Raw genomic sequence first — 22,587 nt, 5'->3', positions numbered from 1 at the left:
TGACTCGTCGAGTAGATATGCTAACTCGCCGAGTTGTAGCGTGACTGGCAGAAAAGTCGCGAAATTTCACACGGACTCGTCGAGTCCATAAGATGCACTCGGCGAGTAAACCGTTGTGTGGAAAAAATTTGTATTCTGCCCAGGTCCGTTTCTGATTTATGGGGGTAATATAAACTAATACTTTCCCTCATTTTTCTTCAGTAAATAAATACTCTATAACTCTCCTATTAATCGTACTCATAACTTGACTCAAAACTTCGTTTTCTCTCTTGCCTAGACTCGCCTTCTTGCTTGGTTAGCCTTGACTCTATACCCTCACATGCAATCCTAAGCCTCAAACTGAAAAGATCAAAGCAAACACAAGTGATATAAAACAAAAACATCCTACATAATCCTAGCTACCATAAGTTCAAAATAAAACAATCAAAACAAACAAAAATAAAAATTATCTTTTACTGAACATATCAAAATAAAATTAAATCAAGCAAAACAAAAAATAAAAAGAAAAGCAAACTCTAGATATCGGGTTGCCTCCCGAATGCGCTTCTTTTTGAGGAGTCGTTAGCTGGACTCCTTCCCACTCTACGTTTCAACGGCTTCCTCCGAATCTAGTCGTTCCTTAAGTTTTTCGTCCCTTGGCATTCCTTCTTCATATCTCTTCAACCGATTCCCATTAACCTTAAAGCTTCACCCGTCTTTGCCCCATAGCTCAGTTACTCCATAAGGATAAACATGTTTTATAGTAAAAGGCCCGGTCCAACAAGTGCGTAATTTTCCCGGAAAGAGCTTTAGTCTTGAATTGTACAATGGAACTTTTTGCCCAAAGCACATCATCCAATTTGTCCACCCAATCTTTTCTATTATTCCCCACCGATTTCTCCAATATTCATTTAAGTGCCCTATTCGTAATTTCAGCTTTCCATTTAATTGTGGATGGTAAGGTGTTGAAAACCTATGGCGTACCCTATATTTTTGCAACACTCTTGCTAGTTGATCATTAGCAAAGTGGGTTCCCGTATCACTAATTAATGCCTTAGGTACCCTAAATCTTGAGAACAATTTCTTTAAATATTTGACCACAACCCTTGCATCATTGGTTGGTAATGCTTGCGCTTTTGCCCACTTTGACACATAATCCACCACCACTAGTATGTATTTGTTGCCTTTGGATGAAGGAAATGGTACCATGAAATCTACACCCCACACATCAAAGATTTCACAAACTTGAATATTCATTTGGGGCATTTCATTCTTTGCCGATATATTACCCATTATTTGGCAAGCATCATATTCCCTTATGTATATAGCAGCATCTCTGAAGATAGTAGGCCAATAGAACCCCGCATCAAATACTTTTTTAGCAGTGTATTGCACCCCATGATGTCCTCTTGCAGGTCCATTGTGACAATGCTCTAAGATGTCCCGACTTTCCTTGACAAACACGCATCTTCTGATGATCCCATCTGCACAGCTCCTAAAAAGATATGGCTCATCCCAGAAATAATATTTAATTTCGGAGAAGAGCTTCTTCTTTTGTTGATGAGTAAGGCCTTTTCGAAGGTAGTCGCCAACCAAGTAATTTGCAATGTCTGCATACCATGGTTCTTCATCCATGACCAACATCAAGTATTCTTCTGGGAAGCTATCTTCAATACCCATATTATCTATCTCTTCCCTTTCTGGATTTTCTAACCTAGAAAGATGGTCAGCAACCACGTTCTCCATTCCCTTTTTATCCTTCATCTCGATGTCAAATTCTTGTAGTAAGAGTACCCATCGGATCAATCTTGGCTTTGCATCCTGCTTGGCAAGCAAGTACTTAATAGCAGAGTGGTCAGTGAAAACAGTAGTTTTAGATAAAATAAGATAAGGGAGGAATTTGTCAAAAGCATACACCACAGCTAATAATTCCTTTTCGGTTGTGGTGTAATTTTCTTGGGCGGGATTTAATGTCTTGCTGGCATAATAGATGGGTCGAAAGTGTTTATCAACCCTTTGGCCAAGCACGACTCCTAAAGCAAAGTCGCTCGCATCACACATTATTTCAAAGGGCAGGTTCCAATTCGGGGCGACAATGATCGGGGCATTAGTTAACTTTTCTTTTAAAACTTCAAATGCAGTCAAACACTCTTTAGAAAAATTAAAAGGTTCATCTTTTAAAAGTAATTGAGTTAGAGGATTTGTAATTTTTGAAACATCTTTTATGAAACGACGGTAAAAACCTGCGTGTCCTAAAAAACTCCTAATGCCCTTCACATTAGTTGGTGGGGGTAATTTAGCAATTGTATCAATTTTTTCCCGATCCACCTCAATTCCCGCCTTGGATACTTTATGACCTAATAATATGCCCTCTTTAACCATAAAGCGACATTTTTCCCAATTTAAGAATAGATCGGTCTTTTCACACCTAGCAAGCATCAAGTCAAGGTTAGCGAGACAATCATGAAATGAGGAGCCAAAGACAGAAAAGTCATCCATAAATACTTCAATAAACTTCTCTACCATATCATGGAATATTGCCGTCATGCATCTCTGAAAGGTCGCGGGCGCATTGCATAACCCAAACGGCATGCGGCGATAGGAAAAAGTCCCACTTGGGCAAGTGAAACTAGTCTTTTCTTGGTCAATTGGGTCTTTGGGGATTTCAAAATAACCCGAGAATCCATCTAAGAAACAATATTAACTATGGCTAGATAATCGTTTAAGCATTTGATCAATAAAAGGAAGGGGAAAATGGTCTTTACAAGTGGCAACGTTTAACTTCCGGTAATCGATGCACACTCGCCAACCGGTTATCGTTAGGGATGGTATGAGCTCATTCTTCTCGTTTGTGTCAACGGTCATCCCTCTTTTCTTAGGCACCACTTGAACGGGGCTAACCCATGGACTATCGGAAATAGAATATATGATCCCTGCATCCAAAAGCTTGACCACCTCCTTATTTACCACTTCCTGCATGTTCGGGTTCCATCGCCTTTGATGTTGCACTACCGGCTTTGCTCCTTCTTCTAGGTTGATCTTGTGGGAACAATAAGAAGGGCTAATCCCTTTACTGTCGGCAATGTTCCATGCAATAGCATTCTTTCTCTTTTTTAGAACTCGGACTAACTCTTCTTTTTCAGATTTGGTAAGGTCAGAAGCTATAATTACAGGTTTTTGTTCACCTTCTTCAAGAAATGCATACTCCAGATGATTAGGTAGAATTTTCATCTCTGATTTCATGTTCTGTATGCTGAACACGTCGAGTCCAGGGCAAAATTCGCATCCGGTCGCGTTTTTTCAAACAGAATCGTCGAGTGAGATGATGCTACTCGGCGAGTCGGGCTTTCAGCACTTCTGTTCAATTCATGATATTCAGCTTCTTCAAGCAGTCTCTATATCTCCATCAGATATCTTTCAGCATCAAATTCATCTTCAAAAGGAGTGTTAGACTTGTTTGGTTTGTCTTCCTTCCACTCTTCTATTAACTCCTCCAACATATCAACTGAGAATGTAGTGTCATTACTACACCTTGTATGCTTCATGGCTTGATCTATTCCAAATGTAACTGATTCTTCCCCCACCCGAAGGGTAAGTTTTAAATCTCTGATATTTACTATAGCACTCGCAATGTTAAGGAAGGGTCTTCCAAGTATAATCGGGACTTGAGGGTCCGCTTCCATGTCTAGAACTATGAAGTCTACGGAAAACACGAATTTGTCAACTTTTACTAATAGGTCCTCGCATATCCCCCTCAGAAATATTACCATTTTATTAGTCAAGTTAATTGCCATTCGAATTGGCCTTCGTTTCGGAAGGTCTAGTTTCTTGAAGAATGAGTATGGCATGAGGTTAACACTTGCCCACGAATCAGCTAATGCATGGATAGTTGATGAATTCCCGAATTGGCACGGCAAGGTCAAACTACCCGGGTCACCTTTCTTCTTAGGAAATTTGTTCAACATGGCGGCTGAACAATTTTCATTTAGAACCACCTTCTGCACCTCTTCCATCTTCTTCCAATTTGTAAGAAGCTCCTTTAAGAACTTCGCATATTTAGGCATTTGTGCAGCCACCTCGATGAAGGGCATATTGATTTGAAGGGCTTTGATGTGTTCCAGAAATTTTTGATAATCAATATCATTCTTATCTTGTTTTGCTCGTCCTGGAAACGACAATGGAGGCTGATATGGTTTAACAGGAGGTTTATTATTCTGTTCAGGTGGGGGACTCATCGAGTCCATGTCTTCGACTCGGCGAGTCACATCGGGTTTCTGCGATTTTTGGTTTTTAGATTCTTCCTCTTGCATCCTTTTCGGATCTTCCTTCTGAATAGGGGTCAGAGGAATAATCTTCCCGCTCCTAGTTGTTACGATGTTTATATGCGTGCCCTTCGGATTTTTTTCGGTATTACTAGGAAGCGCACCCAGTTGTCTCTCGTTTATTTGTAGTGCAAGTCGGCCTAGCTGTTTTTCAATGTTGAGGATGGAAGCTTGCTGATTTCTCATCAAAGATTGTTGCTCTTTCATCATGAGTTGTTGTTCTCACATTGCAACATCGGTTTCGTTGTGTCGTTTCTTGGACGCAACTGGAAGTCTTGTGAGCATATTTTTAAAGTCTAGCTTCTTTTCTTGCACCGGTTCCTCCTTTTGAAAGAATCCTCTTGTCTTCATTATATATTTCTCCTCCTTAGCCTTTTTGTACTCATCGTAAGGTAGACATTCTTTCTTTGGTTTTCTCCAATCTTCATCGTATTTATCGCCACCCGAGTAACATACTTGCGCTTTCCGGTTCCCATTCTCGTCAAGATCGCAATCCTTTGTAAGGTGAGGCCTGCTACAGTTTTCACACCCGACTCTAATGGCATGGATGGATTGGTCCATTTTAGTCATCCTTTACTCCATATTCTCCAATTTGGCCATCACAGCTACCATGCTATCATTCATAGAGTTTACCACCCCTCGAGTCGAGTCATGTCTTGGATTATGATATTCTCTAGAGTGCTTAGAGAATTTTTCAATGAGTCTTTTAACTTCAGCCGGAATTTTCTTCGTTAATAGGCCTTGAGAGTCAAGTAGTTGTCTAGTGGTGACATTTACTCCATCATAGAAGGTTGACACTTCTTGTTGCACATTGAGGTCATTTTGTGGGCAATTCCTTAGTAGACCTTTGTAGCGCTCCCGTGCTTCGAATAAAGACTCTCCCGCTTGTTGCTCAAAATTGGAAATGGCCTTCTTGAGTTTAGCAATTTTAGATGTTGGGCAAAATTGTTCCAGAAATTCCTCACACATCTTAGCCCATGTAGTAATCTCTCCCAGTGGTAGTGCTTTTAGCCAATCCTTTGCAGCCCCTTTAAAAGTAACAGGGAGCATCCTCAATAACACCGTCTCTCTAGGTACATTTGGAATGTTGAAGTAGTCGGTGATGTCGTTAACTTCATCAAGATGCTTGTATGCATATTCATAATCCTTTCCGGTGAAAGGAATCTCCTTCAATGCAGTAACGATGTGCCCCCTAAGTTCAAACGTGGCAGTGGCGGGTATGGCAGGTTGCACAAGCCCCGGACCGGTGTCATCTCGAATCCTCTTTTTGTATGCCTACATCGAGAGGTTGGCAATGTCGGCCATGGTGTTGTCGGGTTCGCCTTCGTGATCACTCTGTTCTTCGGTTTCTTTTTCATACCTGGTGTCTTCTTTCTTAGGGTCTTCGTCTTGGATTAGTGTCTAAGTCCATAACTAAATTGGAATGTATTCGACCCGACTTAGCATGGTCCATTTGGGTTGCATGGCATCGGAACGATTTGGATAGACTTTTGTGAGAAAAGGATATTTATGATTTATTAATATATTATAAGTTCTAATATATTAATATGAAATCATATTATTTAATTAGTATTGATCAATAATTAATTTGGAATTAATTCTGTGATCAAAAGACACTAATTAAATATATGGGGATTGATTGTGTAAATCATTCATTCTTATATATGTGGGCTTATGATCCATAGTTCTTCATGTTGGGCTAAACCCATTGATTAACCCATGGACGTTTTAACCCATGGAGCATGAATAATATGGAAAGACTTTAGTTACATGGTGTAACCCTAATAGCCACAATGTATAAAGACCCCATTGCTCAAGAAATCGGCTCAAAGGAAAAAAAAGGTTTCATATGAGAGGGCTAGCCGATTTGAGCACAAGGACTTTTCTCTCAAGTTATTTCAAGTTGTTATTGGTGTTGCGTGAACCATTTGAGATGTCATACTTAAGGCACTCGGCTCTTAAGCTCCATGGAATCAAGCTACAACACAAAAGGTATGTTACCCTAACTAGTATCTTATTTGGTATATGAGAATGCATGCTAGTTATAGGTTTAATGCCTTGGAAACCATTTGCATGTATAATTAGTGAAAACATAGATCCAAGGTATTTAGGGTTGTATGTGCACCATAGGATGTTGTATTATACTAAAACCCAACAGTGGTATCAGATTCAAGGCTTGTTTTCAAGTTATACTTGCTGAAATAGCTTAAAAATCGAAAATTCTGGCTTCCTGGGCACTGGACTCGCCGAGTCCACTGATGGACTCACCGAGTCCACGAAGAAATTCGTCCTACTCATCGAGTAGGTTCATACACTCGACGAGTAGAAGCCCCTGACAGCATATTTTCGACTTTTAAGGCTGGAATTGGACTAGGAACATTACCCTAAGCTGTTTTTGAACTTATAAACCTGTTTTTGATGTGGTAATGTTCATGCTAATCCAATTTCAAAGATAATTGTCATAATTTCAAGATTTGTATTAGTTTTATGTTCTTGCTAATTTCTTGAAGAATGATGATTTGAATTATCTTGTTCTTATGAGTTAGCTTAGATTAATAGAAAAGTTATGAGATAATGTGTTTTCAATCCATAATGATCTAAAAGTTATTCATAAAATGTGTTTTTGTAACTTGTCATCATGTGATATGAAATGTCACATTTATGTTTTTTTTTTAAAAACTCATAAGATTTCCATAAGTTATGAAAATGAAGAGTCTCATTTTTAAATGCTTTAAAGTCTTCCATAACCTACCCTCAAGTTATGGAACTTGAAGAGTTTTTCATTAAAACTACTTTAAACACATAAGTTATGGAATTAAAAAGTTTTTGAATTGTTCAAAACTTGCCCTCAAGTTTTGGAATTTGTAAAGTTTCCCCATGAATACTTTAATTCCAAGTTAAGCCCTTGGAGTTTTAAAAGTTAATATTCAACCCTTATACTATTATAATATTAATAGTTAATAGTTATATATATATATATATATATATATATATATATATATATATAAGAACAAAATCAGTCTTACCGTTAGTAGGCATCATTCACGAAGCCGGTCTATAAGCGGGGTATAGGTTACTGCCTATAAAATCGGAGTTTAATGGGTGTCCACTCTCACCCACCGCTTCCTTGACTGGTGGAGGGTCGTTAGCCGAACGGGTTTGACAGGACTCTAATTCTCCCTTCATTATAAGTATAATGATAAATGTAAAGTAACTAAACCTTTTATAAATTCCCAATCTTATTTACTTTAGGAAAATGTGAATTTGGTGTTAATCCATGAAATTACACTTTGCACTTTGCTTCGTAGTGGAGCGCGTGTGGTTAACCGGCACACTAGCTTGGATTTAACAAGGTAGGCGAAGGGTAACTTAATCTTTATCATAGGATCGGTGGAGTTCGTGTGGTTAACCGGCACATCGATTAAGTGATAAATATTAAGGGTACCAAGTATATTTGCATGGTTATCCACACGTTGTTTGTGATCCTCGGCATCCCAGTCACAAACTTGAGAGGACACACTCGAGATTTAAACATGCCATTGAATAGTTCAATGAATCTCAAAAGATCTAGGAGTTTCAAACCAATTAAAACCTAATTCCTATTTCGTTTTTCATGGTGGAAATTGGTGAATCGTCATTCGCCTACCTTCAAATATTTTATAGCTTGGATTACGGCATCCCTCTTCCAAGTTATAAAAGTATTGTGTTGGGTCCAGGCCTTAATATTTCATATTGAGTGTTATATTAAGGTCTTAAATCAACTAACTTGAATATCTCCCATTGTAGATGTCTGGTTCAGACAACTATGATCTTCCCAAATCCCTAGGAACAAGCTTTCCTAATGAAGATGATGTCCCATGGGTGGTTCATGGAAATCATACTTCTCTTCCATCACCTCCTCCAATTATTCTTCCTAACCCACAAGTTCTTAAAAAGTTCAAGGTCACTCAATCCCTATTGGTAAGCAAAGTTTATGTGTTCTCACATCTTGGAGATAAAGTCACATATTGACAAGTCGGGAGAGTTGGGTGTCAAGGTCTTGAGGAAGTTGGTTGTTGACTAGGTTCTTCAATCACTTTCTAAGTCACATAGTGAGTTCCTTTAGGACTACTACATGACAGAACATGACAAGACCCTTAACGATCTTACCTATTTGCTTGATGCTGCTAAATCAGCAATGATTTGGAGCACGGGTAAAGCAAATTTGATTGGAAGATCGACTTCCCAAACTTCCATGGACATTGACAACGGTAACATTGGAAATCTAGAAAAGCTTTCTCTTCCCAGTGGAAAGGGATTGGCCATAGTCAACTCGGTTGACCAAATGGTAAAGAGAAAGGCTAAGTCTGAGACAGTCTCGTGTACCATTCCCAAAGAGTCCATATGCTTATATTGCAAAAGGAAGGGGCATTGGTTGCGAAGCTGCCCTATTTACCTGAAAGATCATAAGGATGGTCAAGTCAAAAAGTTTGACTCTACTTCAGGTAAGTCCACTATCTAACTCTATTAAATTCCTATTTGGAGATTCTTATTACATGATGTGACTGGGTCACATGGTGAATTTTTAAGAATCAAAGAAAAGAGAGGAAGCTTAAAGAAGAGTAAGTTGATTCTGATCGCGAAGATGGATTCGATCGCATGATTCGGTGATCATAATTTTTGAGCTGCTGCTTAAGAGTTGTGATAGATTGCTTAGGAATAGATAACAACATAGTTTTCATATGCATTTGCATTGTAAGGATAAGTTTTTTCGCAAGTTTTAAATAAAAGAAAAGTTTCGTTTTTAGTTATTTTAAATATCCTTATAGTGGCATTTGTGAAATATTGTTGTTCATATGACTCCATTGATAGCAACTTTGGAAAATGGATTTGATTCTTTTGTTTTTGGTAGTGTCATAATTTACCAAATAAGGAAAGATTCTCATCACCCAAGTTTCAGTTGGATAGAAACTTAAAATCATGCAAGTTGTATTGTATGATGAATGAGAATTTTCATCTTTGGAAAAATTAAGACTAATTCCTTGTTCACATGTATATGTGAGTCAAGTGAAGGACTAAGGGATCAATTACACATTCTTGTGCACTAGTCAAGTCCACCACAAAGATCGATAAGATTATTCGTAATGATTTATTGAAGTTCAGTAAATATGGTTATACTTACAAGTTTAAGTATAATTCTGAAACATTGGAAAAGTTTCAATGTATGGCAGAACGAATGAGAAGAATCAAATTAGGCAGAAAGATAAAAGTTTCTCCAATCTGAAAAGATGGGAGAGTACTTTAGTATCGTGTTTTGTGATTATCTTAGTGATTATGAAACCATACCACAATTGATTCTCTAAGGACATCTTAGTTTATTTGTTTGACTAAGAAGAGGAATCGTGAATTGTTGAATTGGTTAAATATAAAGATGAATCATACTTCGTTCCAAAATTGAGTCTAAGAGTAATACTCCAATATTGTAACTTGAGTGACATAATCTTAAGAAGGTTTATAACACTTGTCAAATGTAAGAGTAAAATGTGTTCTACTCTTGTACATTTGAAATTGGTAAGTTGTGATCTTTTGGATAAACAGAGACCAACAAAGGCCAATTGTGTGAAGTGTTTGTATTGATAAGAATCCGCACTAACTCCTGAATATTTGCTTTGTCAAGGAATGGTTCTTGACAAGAGAATCTTATATGTCAAGAGATAAGTGGGAGTCTTAAATATCTTGAAAAAGTTTCAAGAACTAATCAAGAATAAAACCTGTAGTTTATCACTAGCACACGACTTGAGGTTTGTAACCTATCGTGTTGACATACTCTTATTGCTATGCCCATTCCAGTTAAAGTTGAGTATACATCTGAGTTCTACAAGTTCTCAGTGTTGGGACAACTACTTGGAAGCAATAGCAAGCCCTTGTGCTGCCAGGTGGCAAGAAGTTAAGATTGCACAAGTTCGGTCCATATGAGTTTGGATTTGTCGCTAACCTCCCCTTGTGGTTATGACAAATTCACATGGATAGGAACACATACATCGTAAAATCTAAGTGTCATAAGGTTTCTCTCCGATTCATGAAAATGATGGTGAGGAAACGCTTTCACTAAGTAGATTTTAAATAGATAGCAATTGTGATATTTGCATTCTCAAAGTCGTTAGTGGAGCGTGTGTGGTTAACCGGCACACTAACATGGACTTGTGAGAAATGGAAAAGGTCTAAACAATTGAGACTATGATTACGGCATCCCTTTTCATAGTTCTAAAATTGTTTAGACACATATATTAGCTATCTAAGGGAAGGTGTATGACTTTGAAAAAGTTTTATCAAAGCATCTCGTATCAGAAATCTGAACTTTGGTAAGAAAGTCAATAAAGTATTGATTTCTAAAAGTCCAGCTGATTTCTGAGTACATGTCAAAGCTAGTGGGAGCATAAGTGTTATGCTAATAATCATCATGTTAGTGGGAGCATGATAATTATGATAAGTGTTGCAAGTTAGTAATGTTAATTATAGAAAACAGAAGTTTCAATTTTCAAAATGTGCTTTACAGGGTTTGAAAAGTTGTTTTGCGATAATTGAGGGAGAGGAAATTATACTTCATTTCGAATCTAAAAGCTTAGATCGTGAGATTTTAATCAAATTTAGTCAAGTATATATATGAATGTTATGTTGGAATGGTTCAACATAAAGAAATTCTATATATGGGAACATTATTTGCGTTCTAAAATTCGATTGTGATTACGACATTCCTTTTCATAATCTGAATTTTGAGAACATGGCAAATAGAAATAGAAATATTATAGCAAAAGACTGGTCTAGTATCATGTCTTTATGTGAGACATCATGAATCGTGTTCCATATGCTTCGGATATAGGATCGATTGCATGTGCTATAATATTCATTTGTTCTAAATTCTTCCAAATGCCTATGGCATTAAGAGGGAAAAAGTACTAGAACTGGATATGACTAAAGTGATTAAGCAATTGTCGAGGAGAATCTATGGTTTACCAAAGATTGGTTACTTAGGGACAGTTGGAAGTATGGTGTAAATTTTTGGAGAGGACCATAATGACATTCTGAAAAGAGGCAACTCTTGTTCAGAAGTGATAGTCAAAATGGGAATATGGAAATGTTCCCATAGGTGGAAGTTATTCATTAGATTTGTGTAAGATTAGGAAACTTAATGCAAGAAGGATGTTCAAAGCAATGTACTTTGAATTTGAGACTTCGTTTCGATGGAATTGATCTTCATTGGAATACTCTGTAATGTCTGATGACAAGTCTTTGTGACTTTTGTGCATAGTCATTACAAGAGGATCAATTCATATAAGTTTAGAATCTAACAGATTTCGGTAAATGGTAGGAATTTGGAATTCTTACATTTATGGTAAGGATTTGGTATTGTGAAATGAGAATCATTGGAATCATGTTCAATTGGTCTATTTCATAAAGTAAGGATCATAGACAAACATAGTGTGCATACTTGGAGAATGGCATAACTGTTGTTTGGACAAAACATAGTGTGCATGCTTGGAGCATGGCATGACTATTGTTTTGATTCAAGTATAAATTTGATTATTTGAAACATTATGCAATGAATAATGTGTAATCAATATGGTGATAAATAAAAGGTGTTCTATTTATATTCATAAGTTCTGAGACCATATTGGATTCGATTATTCTTGTCTTTCACTTTGCATGTTTTGACATCCAGAATAACTAGGTCATTCTTCCCGGATGACTAAGTTATTCAAACCATCCATAGTCGATAATACGTTGGAAGTAGGTATTAAGGCAATACTGTCATGAATTGGGTTTGTAGATGTCGAAGGTGTTGGACATAGCAAGAGTTGCTACAACATTCATGAGTGCTCCTGGAATGAGATTCGAGTACTGGATTCAACCCACGCTCATTTGAATCACTTCATGGATTTTATCACGAGTGAACCATAAGATGATAATATCTTATATTCTTCAAACCTAGACATATGAGTTGTTGACTATGAGTTGGTTATACATTGATTGTACGAAAACACATTGGTAACTCGTTGTTATAAAACGTACCTTTGTGTATAATTCAACAAGTAGTAGAAAAAGCATATGAGTCGAAGTATATCCATTCCTTTTACCCTTGTAGGGATAAAAGCGATATTTGTGGGCCCCTCGATGATTTAGTGATGACACCCTAAGTGCTTGGCCAAGCCTGGACTGATTTGATTTGTTCAATTAGTCGGTCGTCATAAATCGGAAATCGGGAAACAACAAATGGACAGAGAGAATGATTATAATCCATGTCTCAGTCCATATGATATCTAAAATGATTATAATCCATGTCTCAGTCCATATGATAATTCACGTTCGCTATTACTAATCCTTAGAAAACAGATTAATTTAAACAGTGGCCAAGTGATTAAACTAATAGATTTCCTAGATTATTGATTCGGGTTGAGTATGACTTGTAGTACCTAATCAAATTGCTAATTCAATTAACCTCTTGTTGATGGTTCGTCACACAAGCTCACACATTAATTTACCTATTTTCTAATTAACCCTAGTTTCACGTTCGCTATTCCTAGGCATATAACATTGTTTTCACACAGATCATATGATATTATAAATTAAAAGATGTTCATGCAACTTAATATGCTGGTTAATTAACAGAAAATAGTTGTAATTAATACATAAGGTTCTTTAACAAGCTTAACAAAACAAAATTACCAAATTAAATTAATCCAATCATAAAATCAGACCATATTCATAAAGTCATATATCCTAAACAAAAGTTATGAGTTTTTAGTTCATAATTAAAGCAGAAAACAACTCAAAAACGAAATCAATTGATGCAAACATAGTTTAAACAAAAGATTAAGTAAAGAGTACACTTGAATTGCCTTGATCTCCCAAAATCGAATGCTTAGACTCGATCTTCAAGTTCCAGAGCTCCAGCAGCAACTTGAATCGCAAATTAACCTTCAAGGGTTCTAGAGAGAAGTCCCAAATTCGTGAATTAAAGCCCTTTATATAGTTTCTGAAAATAGGAGCTACTCGTCGAGTCCATAGACCGACTCGGCGAGTCCCCCAATTGAAATCCGTATGCAGCAAGGAATCTTATTTTTTTCGCGAATCTTCGAACCTACTCGGCGAGTATGCACCCAACCTACCGAATTCTTTAGGGTTTTTTTCTTTCTTTCTTCTTTCTTCAATTCCCGAGCTTCCTATCGCTTTTTCTGCTTCCTTTTGCATCGGAGCTTATCTTTTAGGCTACAAATACATTTTAAACATATTTAGGTACCTTTTGTTCATAATTTGCAATAAAATATCCAAAAAGTGTTAAGATTTAACACAAAATATATGACTAATTATGCACATATCAGTAATCTCTGCCACTGACTCAGTACTCTGACTAAGGTCCTGGAACTCCCTCGCCAGCTGTTGGACCTCGATCACTGGTGCAAACTCATCTCTAAACCTCGAAACAAAATAATCCCAATTCATCGCCTCAGCAACATTGACTCCCAAGGCATGGCCTACCTCCTCCCAGCAGTCATGGGCTTTGTCTTTCAGAAGACAGGATGAAAGTCTGCCTTCGCCTCCTCGGGAAAGAGGATAGACCGGAAGCTGTTCCCGATGTCCTCCAACCACCGTCTGCTAACAATGGGGTCCTTCTTCCCAAAGAACTCAGGAGCCCCACATACAGGTTACTCTCAAAAATTCAAAGAGCATGTACCCACCATAGCCACCATCTTAGTGCAGAATGTGCCTAGACGCCATCCATCAACTCCATAAATCCCTTCTTGATCATACCAAAGATCACATGAGTCTACTCCAGAATGTGGAAGGTAACCTTAGACAAAATGAACTCTCACATCTGATCATCCAAGGGTCCGACTCCAGAGCCCGACCCCCATCCCTCACCAGGAACTGAACCACCTCGAGTGACCACCATACTGAAAATAAACAATACAACCATCAGAAAACACTCGAAGGATTTCCATACATAGCATTTTTCTTACTATCCTTGTGACTTCTATTGCCTCGAGTACGGATCCTATGCTTTTAGTAGTACGGGTCCAATACTACCTTCCACTCCTACCCGTACTTTCCTCAAGATCCGTCCCAATTCCCTAAGTGAATCCCTACTACCAAACATTATACACTATCACTAAACACACATCTGTTAAGATAACATGCTTCTGAAGTTCTCCTAGGATTCCCTTCCCGCCACTCTCTGCCATCAGTATAGAAGAAACTCCCACTAACACCTGCTAACTACTTTATGCATATAATTACATGCAACAGACACTAGATAATACTTTTACTTCAAGGTCTCACACTATAATGGTTGGACTCAAACAAGAGCTGTGCAATAGAGTTAAACCTAACCTTCTCAAATTATCTAATTTATGTAACATGTAACCTAGCATATTCGCTTAATATTTAACTAGTATTAATAGTACTTCCTAAAAGAACAAAGCAAGCAACATTCGAGCATTGAGTTCTAGCTAGTGCACTGCCCAATAGTCCATCCTATCATATAAACTGTAATCCATACTAGCATGTTGTTCTAGAGGCTCACAGAGTAGGCATACAAAGGCATCTCTCCCAACATACAATTCTGAGCAGATCCTTAGCCCTAATCTAGAATGCTTATTTACATATTCACATATTGAAGCATTAAACATGTATGGTAATTTAGGAACACTTATTTGAGCTCGGCCGATTGCATGCATCACACCCCGTCTATATAAATCCTTTTTGAAAAATCTTTTTCTTTTCTCTTAATTCCTCAGTTTAAGTTCAGACACACTCAAGAGTGTGCCTGAATTCCTCAAACCAAGGCTCTGATAATAACTTGTAACATCCCGAAAATACTAAGCAATTTTTTTGTTTAAAATCAACCATATATTTCAAAAACCATCAATTATTTCAAATAAAAAAATATTTATCATAGTACAATCCCAAAATCATAAAATGCCACACACAGGTGGATGCGATCATGTCGGTCCCTTCCCTTTTGAACCAGAAGTACCTGAAAAACATTTAACCATAAACCGTAAGCACAAAGCTTAGTGAGTTCCCCAAGATACCACATACCATACATACATATCATACATGCATACCATACATACATATCATCCTAAAGCTGTAACGGGTATATTTCATTCCTGAGTCCCTTCCGACTCACTCAGTCCCTTCCGACTCTATGAGTCCCTTCTGACTCTTTCGTTATCTTTTAACCGGTATGGGTCTATTTGACCCCATAAAACTAAGAATGCAGTCATGCTAGCAAGAGTCATAAAGACAACGAGCATATATAGGTATATCGATATGTGTCACGAAGACAACTATTTTCCTACAACATAATTCAAAGGGTCGGCATTGGTGACTTCGACCCATAAGTATAGTGAGGATACTCACATCAATCTGATGATAAAATAATCACACACTCGCGCTGATGCAACCACAACTCCTCACACTAAACAAGTCCAAAAATCAACTTATCACACCCCGCTAAAACGGAAACACGGGGTGTGGCAGTACAAAGGGTCTCATGGCAAAAGTTAAAAGACATCACCAACCATAGTATTAAAAATCATTACAAATTTACAATGAGTTTAAACAACTTTTTAAAATAAATTACAATGTATTTAAAAGTTAACATATGCAAATGATCCTACAAGTGATCTGTCTCTATGTGCCTCTTACTAGATGATTCCTAAAAAAGCATCTAAAACGAGCGTCAACTATAAAAATAGTTGGTGAGTACTCACAGATTAAAAATAATATTGGTTTCATGAATCGAATCAAAGTTTTGATAAAACTTTCCATAATTAAAAATACATTGCAATAATGAGTATTTGCATAAACAAAGTTCGTTGCCATCATGAGAAATAAAGTACGTTGCCCAAATGAGATGCAACGTTCATATCCTCATGGAAATAAAGTTCGTTGCTAAAACGAGTAAACAAGTTTCATTGCTATAATGAGCAATCAAGTTTGTTGCTACAAGGAGGAAACAAGTTCATTGTTAAGACAAGTAAATAAGTTTCCAGTAATAAAAGTTCGTTGCTATAATGAGAAACAAAGTTCATTGCTATAATTAGAAACAAAGTTTGTTGCCATAATAAGTAGGCTAGTTTGTATGTATATGAGCAAACAATGAGTTCACAACCAAGCCTATGACTGATTCCCTATGAAGATATATGCTTATCGCTCCATAGATTATATGGTATCATGCACTCCTGCTATCGGGCGAGTGAGGAGTTGTCAATTCCTAATAGCGCTATCCATAATGACCATTGGCTCAAAGAGTTAATGGTTGGAGTAAAGTGTAAGGGAATGGACTTAAGACGATAAGGCCTCATGTTTCAAGTTGCATAGACATACATAGCAAAATATAGCAATCAAGTTTGATACAAATCAATTTAAATACAACGAACAATAAATAGTTTTTCGAACATACTTTTCCACCCCAAAACATAAAAACCGAAAATAGGGGAAGGCATGAATACTCACAATGCATTGAGATGATGCAAATGGTGCATTGAACTACGTTCCACTTGTACCACTACCGACTCCTACAATAATGTTATACGCTAGTGAGTCTATAATCGAAATCTAACACTACTATACTTACTACTACAATAGAATTATACCAATATTGTGTCAAAATTTAACATTGTTAAGTTACAAATATTTTTCTGCGAAATTTAGATTTCTATGAATCAATTTGTTGTACAAACAAGTTCAAGTGGAATTTCCCATTATTGAAATGTTAAATTTTAACATTTAAAGAGGTGTTTCAATGATTAAATATTCAAATACTAAATCAATTTAGTCCTAAAATTTCCCAAACTTTTTATTTTAGTCTCAAATGAATTCAAAGATGTTAAGATAAATTTTATTGTATTTTTGATTTGTCTAGCTATTTTTCACCATTTTAATTTCTTGAATAACCATAAAATCATGAAAAATATTAAACAATTATTAAAGAGTACCAAACTTCAGATTTTGGTCCTAACTGTTTTAAAAGACTTCCAGATAAATTTTCATGGATTATAGATATGTATAGCCTTTTTTCTTATATTTAATTCTCCAAATAGATAAAAATTCATGAAAAATAGCAATCAGTTAAGAAAATTATCCAAACTTTATACATCACTGATATGCAACATATATAATCTGGGAAAAATATAAAAATGTATTTTAAAACAGTTTAACATGATTTTTCGGATTTTTGTGTATTTATTCTATCAAAATAGAGATAAATAGAAAACAGTTTTAAAAATTCTCCAAACATTTTGTACTAGTGTTATTGGATATATAAAAGCTGGAAAAAATATAAAAGTTGGTTTCTAAGTAGTTTAGTTATTTTTCTTTGTTTTATTCACTTAAATAAACATTAATTCATGAATAATTATTAAACACTTAATGAAAATTACCAAACTTTTGTAAACATCATATGCAATGTACATAATCTGGGAAAAATACCAAAATTGGTTTTCAAATAGTGTAACCCGGTTTTATGATTTATGTATGTTTATTTTAGCAAAAATGAAGAATATTAGAACACAGTATGTGAAATTTCCGAAATTTGGTGTTCCGCTTCTATTAAACATATATCATCTGGGAAAAATGCCAAAGGTGATTTTCATACATAGGAGTCTGATTTTCATAATTTATGTGTATTTAATAAATAAAAATTAGAATAAATATTATACAGTTAGGATAATTCTTGGAAATTTTTTGTAAAATTATTTGATGTTGTATATAATATGGGAAAAATATCAAGAGTCGTTTGTAAACAGTGGAGTCTGATATTTGGATTTATGAATGTTTAATCTTAGGAAAGTAGAACAAAAATAGCACACATAAGAGAAAAATCATCCAACTTTTAATATAGCATTCTAATGAAATATAAGATGTTCTGGTAAATTTGCATGAATTTTGGATGAGTAAAACTATTTTTCCCGATTTTAGGCCATTATATACTCAAAAATCGTGGAAAATATAAATACATTATGAAAAATCCTTAAAATATTTTCAAGTTACATAGACATACATAGCAAAATATAGCAATCAAGTTTGATACAAATCAATTTAAATACAACGAACAATAAATAGTTTTTCGGACATGCTTTTCCACCCCAAAACATAAAAACCAAAAATAGGGGAAAGCATGAATACTCACAATGCATTGAGATGATGCAAATGGTGCATTAAACTATTGAAAATACATTCTTATATTTAAGGGTCATCCACGAATTTATTTTGGATTTATGGACCTTAGAATGTATTTTATATGAATTATTGCTCTGTTTTCTTACAATAATTATAATAATTCAAGAAAAATGGATTATTTTATGAAAATTTATAGATTGTCTTATTTTGTTGTGACAACCCGAAATTTTCATTTGTACAAACTCTAAAGTCAAGCACTTCAATTAATAGTCAAATCCATCTCTATTGATTTTAGCCGATCTAAAGTCCGTTTGGGTGTTTTTATTTTAAGTTCGTCAAACGAACAAATAAAAGGAAGTATCTTCTAGGAGTGATGTGTAACAAATAAACAAATAACACCTTAATTAGGTGTTTACGGCCAAACATGAGGAGTTTCGACCGTAAACTCCCCTTTGACCATGAACTCATGCTTAAGGCATGCGTTTACTCCTCATTTTCCCCAGTTCTCACTTCCAAGCTCAAGAACACCCAACTTTCTCTCTTAAGTATCATAACATAGTTCTTCCAATCTTCCAAAAATGTAAGTATTTCTTCTCTTGATTTGTTGTTATAACACTTCATCTAGTAGTTATACATTATTTCATCCATGAAATCTTGTCTTTTTCATAGATCTTCAAGTGTTCTTCAAAACACCAAGAACACACACTAGTGTTCTTGGACCTTAAACACTCTTACAAGCTTCCTATAAGTAAGTACACTCCTCCTAACTAGTTATTTACTTAGAACACTTGTTAAACCATAGAAAAACACCAAGAATCCCCCAAGAACACATGGGTTTACGGCCAAGGCAATCTCCTTGGACCGTAAACACCATAAGGTGGTGAATATGTACCACCATTACCTTCTAGGGCTTGGATAATGGACTAGAACCTTGCATGCATGAGCTAAAGACCTTAAACCACGAAATGGTAGGAGTTAACATGGGTTTACGGCCGTAAACCCACTTGGACCGTAAACCCAAAACCGTAAACTCCATGGGAGTTGGTCCATGAACCGTAAACCCTAATAAGGGGGCCATATGAGCCCTAGTCCCTTCCTTAGCCTTGGATACTAATCTAGATCACTTCCTTAGCCTTGGATACTAATCTATATCACTTCCTTGAAGTGTTTAGGACCTTAAACATCAAAAAGATCAAGAACACATAGAGTTTACGGTCGTAAACTCATGAGGAATGGTCCATGGGCCGTAAACTCTATAAAGTGGTGCCATTGTGCCACCATGACTTCCTAAGGCTTGGACTTGACTATAAGATGCTAAATCATGACTTGTAAGACCTTTTAGCACACAATGGTGCTAATTACCATGAGTTTACGGCCGTAAACTCATGGGGGAAATGACCATAAACCGTAAACACAGGTGGTGTTACCATGTGGGAAGTAAACTCTAATATGAGGCCATACTCTCTTTAGATGCAACCCCTAGATACTCCTAACACTTGAATCAAAGCGTTATCCATGTTTTAGAGTGTCCTTACTAGATTAATTAGTTGTTAAATGACTAATTAGTTACATATATGTGTCATTACATGTTAAATAGGATCCGTGTGTGTGTTCAAGTCTCCACTTGACACTTAGCATCCTATCCGACACTTCCATCCAAACCACTCACTGCAGGTGAGTTCATACCCCCTTAATCAACCGTTGAAATGATTTTAAATGCTTTTATGGGGGGATACAAGTTGAAATATTCTAGTTATTGCTTTAATCACATGTGATTAATGACTAGAACAAACAGAAAGATTTACTATTACTTTCAAGTTACTATCAAAATTATGGTTTTCAAGCGTTTTAAAACCTTTTATTAAACTTTAAATACTAAAACTGTTTCCAAAACTCTTTTAAACTTGCATTGTTTTCAAACTCATATCTACACTAATATATTTATATAAGTAAGACTTGAAGGACTTAGGACTGATAGCTCACCTTATTTCATGTTCCTTGTTTGGTTGTGGACTTAGGGTATCCTGTTATTTGTCCGAATGTCGTTGAAATCTTAGTTATATATAATGTATATATGTGCTGGATATAAAAGCTTTCACTTCAGTTCATTACCTTTGTGTAGCAAAGGCATACCTACCACATTACCATTTAACTATAATAGGTATAGTTAAGGTTTTACTACTCACTACTACTATTACAACGACACATTCAAGAGCCAGTACAGTTATGAGTCAATACACGCTATACACTATACAAGAGGACATACTATACACTATACAAGAGAACATACTATACACTAGTACAGAAAAAACATTACTACACTATGACATACTACATAAACATTTGAATACTATAAACAGAATATGACATACTACTTCTCGATACGACACTTTATTGTGCTATCACCTTGTAACCAGACTCTCCTAGAGGGAGAGCGGACATTATGTGTATAGATCTATACGGGACAGACACTCCCACATCCCGACTGCTAGCTACAGTCCCAGCCAAAAGGCCAAGGGATGACAGAATGTTACTTCACTACATATGACCTGGAGGGTCATCATTTATTCAGCCGTCGATCAGCATGGTTACATACGAGTTCACATTCAAACCTTTAATTAGCCAATTAAGAATTAAAGGCAAAAATAGACTTTTCGAGGCGTATTGTTCATTTAATACCACCTGGAGTCTACATGTTACTACTTTAGACTCCCCGAGGTGTACTGTACATTTACTACTACCTGGAGTCTATACTTCATTACATTGTGATTTTGTCACATACACGTTTAAATAAACTATATTTTTATAATGATAGTTTCACTGAGGAAAAACGCTTACACTACATAAGGAACAAATACACAAACAATTGGGTCTTGGTAGAAGACTACATTTTTTCTGGAAAATATAGGATTTTCTAGGGAGTATACTATTTACAAACATTCGAAATCAGTTACTACATTAAGTTGTTACAAACATTTTTATACAAGTAATGACACTAAATAGTTATGAACTCACCAGCTTTATGCTGATAAACTCTTTCAAAATAACTTGTATTCTCAGGTCATCAGTAGACAGGTACAGATGAAGCTTTTGAGAAGATGGAGCACATACAAGACTCATCTTTATTTTGATTATACATTTTGGTGTCTTACAAACTATTCAGAACACGCTTGTATTACAATTATTATATTAATGCAATGGATGTTGTTGCTTGTCTTTACTATTATGCATTGTTATGATATTGTACATGACGTCCTCCACCCCAGAACGTTTCTGTCGTTCCGGTTTTGGGGTGTGACATTTGTTGTTTGGATTCTTGGAAAAATTGTATTTTAACAGAAAAGAAGTTTTAGATATTTGTTTGGGAATAAATCCTTACGAACATATTTGAAAGTTTTTAACAACAAATTTTGATCATCTAGCATCTAAGCTTGAAGATCATCACATGCATGTTGGTTTGAAGACCATTCATGAGTTTGAAATGTTCAAAAATCGTTTTTGAAAGAAAACTTAGAATGCATGAGGTGTTTTTCCACCAAAACGAGTAGAAAAGTGTATTTCCTTGATTTTGACTTAGGTTTAGGTCATGGGACTTCACCATCTACAACATGCATGTTGTTTTTGGGTGAAATCCTACCACCATCATCATCAAAATAGTGAGTAGGTGCAAGTGTTCATGATTTTACAATAGAATGGAGTAGAAGAAGAAGAAAGTGCAAGAAAAATAGTAAAACTTGAAGGAAAAGTGAAGTAGAAATCGATTTTACCTTCAAGCACAGCACAAGATGATGAAGATTTTGGGTTTGAGGAGTGTTCTTGGGTTTGTTTTCTGGAAAATTTCGTGGGTATATAGAGAGGGGAAGAGAGAAAATGGCGTTGATGCAGATAGAGAGAAATGAGAGAGAATGAGAGAAGATGGAGTGTGGGAGTTGGAAAATTTGATTATGTGTGTTGGGAAGAGGGTGCCTTGGAAAGTGGTGGCCGAATTTTGAAGAGGAGAAAGGTTCCCTCTCTTTTCCATTTTTATAAAATTCAATTTCCATTATACAAATACCATTTTTTTTATAAAATATGCATTTTAATCTAATTTCTTTTCATAAACCTTGATTTTTGGCTTAGA

The 22,587-nt window shown here is 36.0% G+C and overlaps 1 protein-coding gene and 1 non-coding gene across 2 annotated transcripts; one reads left to right on the top strand and one right to left on the bottom strand.

Moving 5' to 3' along the window:
- Positions 1-3,374: 3,374 nt before the first annotated feature.
- On the bottom strand, positions 3,375-4,508 carry LOC145164567 (uncharacterized). The gene has a single exon (XM_079083278.1). It carries the CDS (start codon positions 4,506-4,508, stop codon positions 3,375-3,377), a length of 1,134 nt encoding a protein of 377 aa, XP_078939404.1.
- Positions 4,509-5,115: 607 nt separating this feature from the next.
- LOC145167942 (small nucleolar RNA R71) lies at positions 5,116-5,222 on the top strand. Its single transcript, XR_013741541.1, has one exon. It is a non-coding gene; the product is annotated as a small nucleolar RNA R71 (small nucleolar RNA).
- Positions 5,223-22,587: the final 17,365 nt, after the last annotated feature.

The sequence above is a fragment of the Lactuca virosa genome, chromosome 3, assembly GCF_052849685.1.
Source record: "Lactuca virosa cultivar CGN04683 chromosome 3, Lactuca_virosa_CGN04683_v6, whole genome shotgun sequence".
In the NCBI taxonomy this organism is placed as follows: Eukaryota; Viridiplantae; Streptophyta; class Magnoliopsida; order Asterales; family Asteraceae; genus Lactuca; species Lactuca virosa.
The sequence above is the reverse complement of the archived record's forward strand: the minus strand, read 5'-3'. Positions and strand labels throughout refer to the sequence as shown.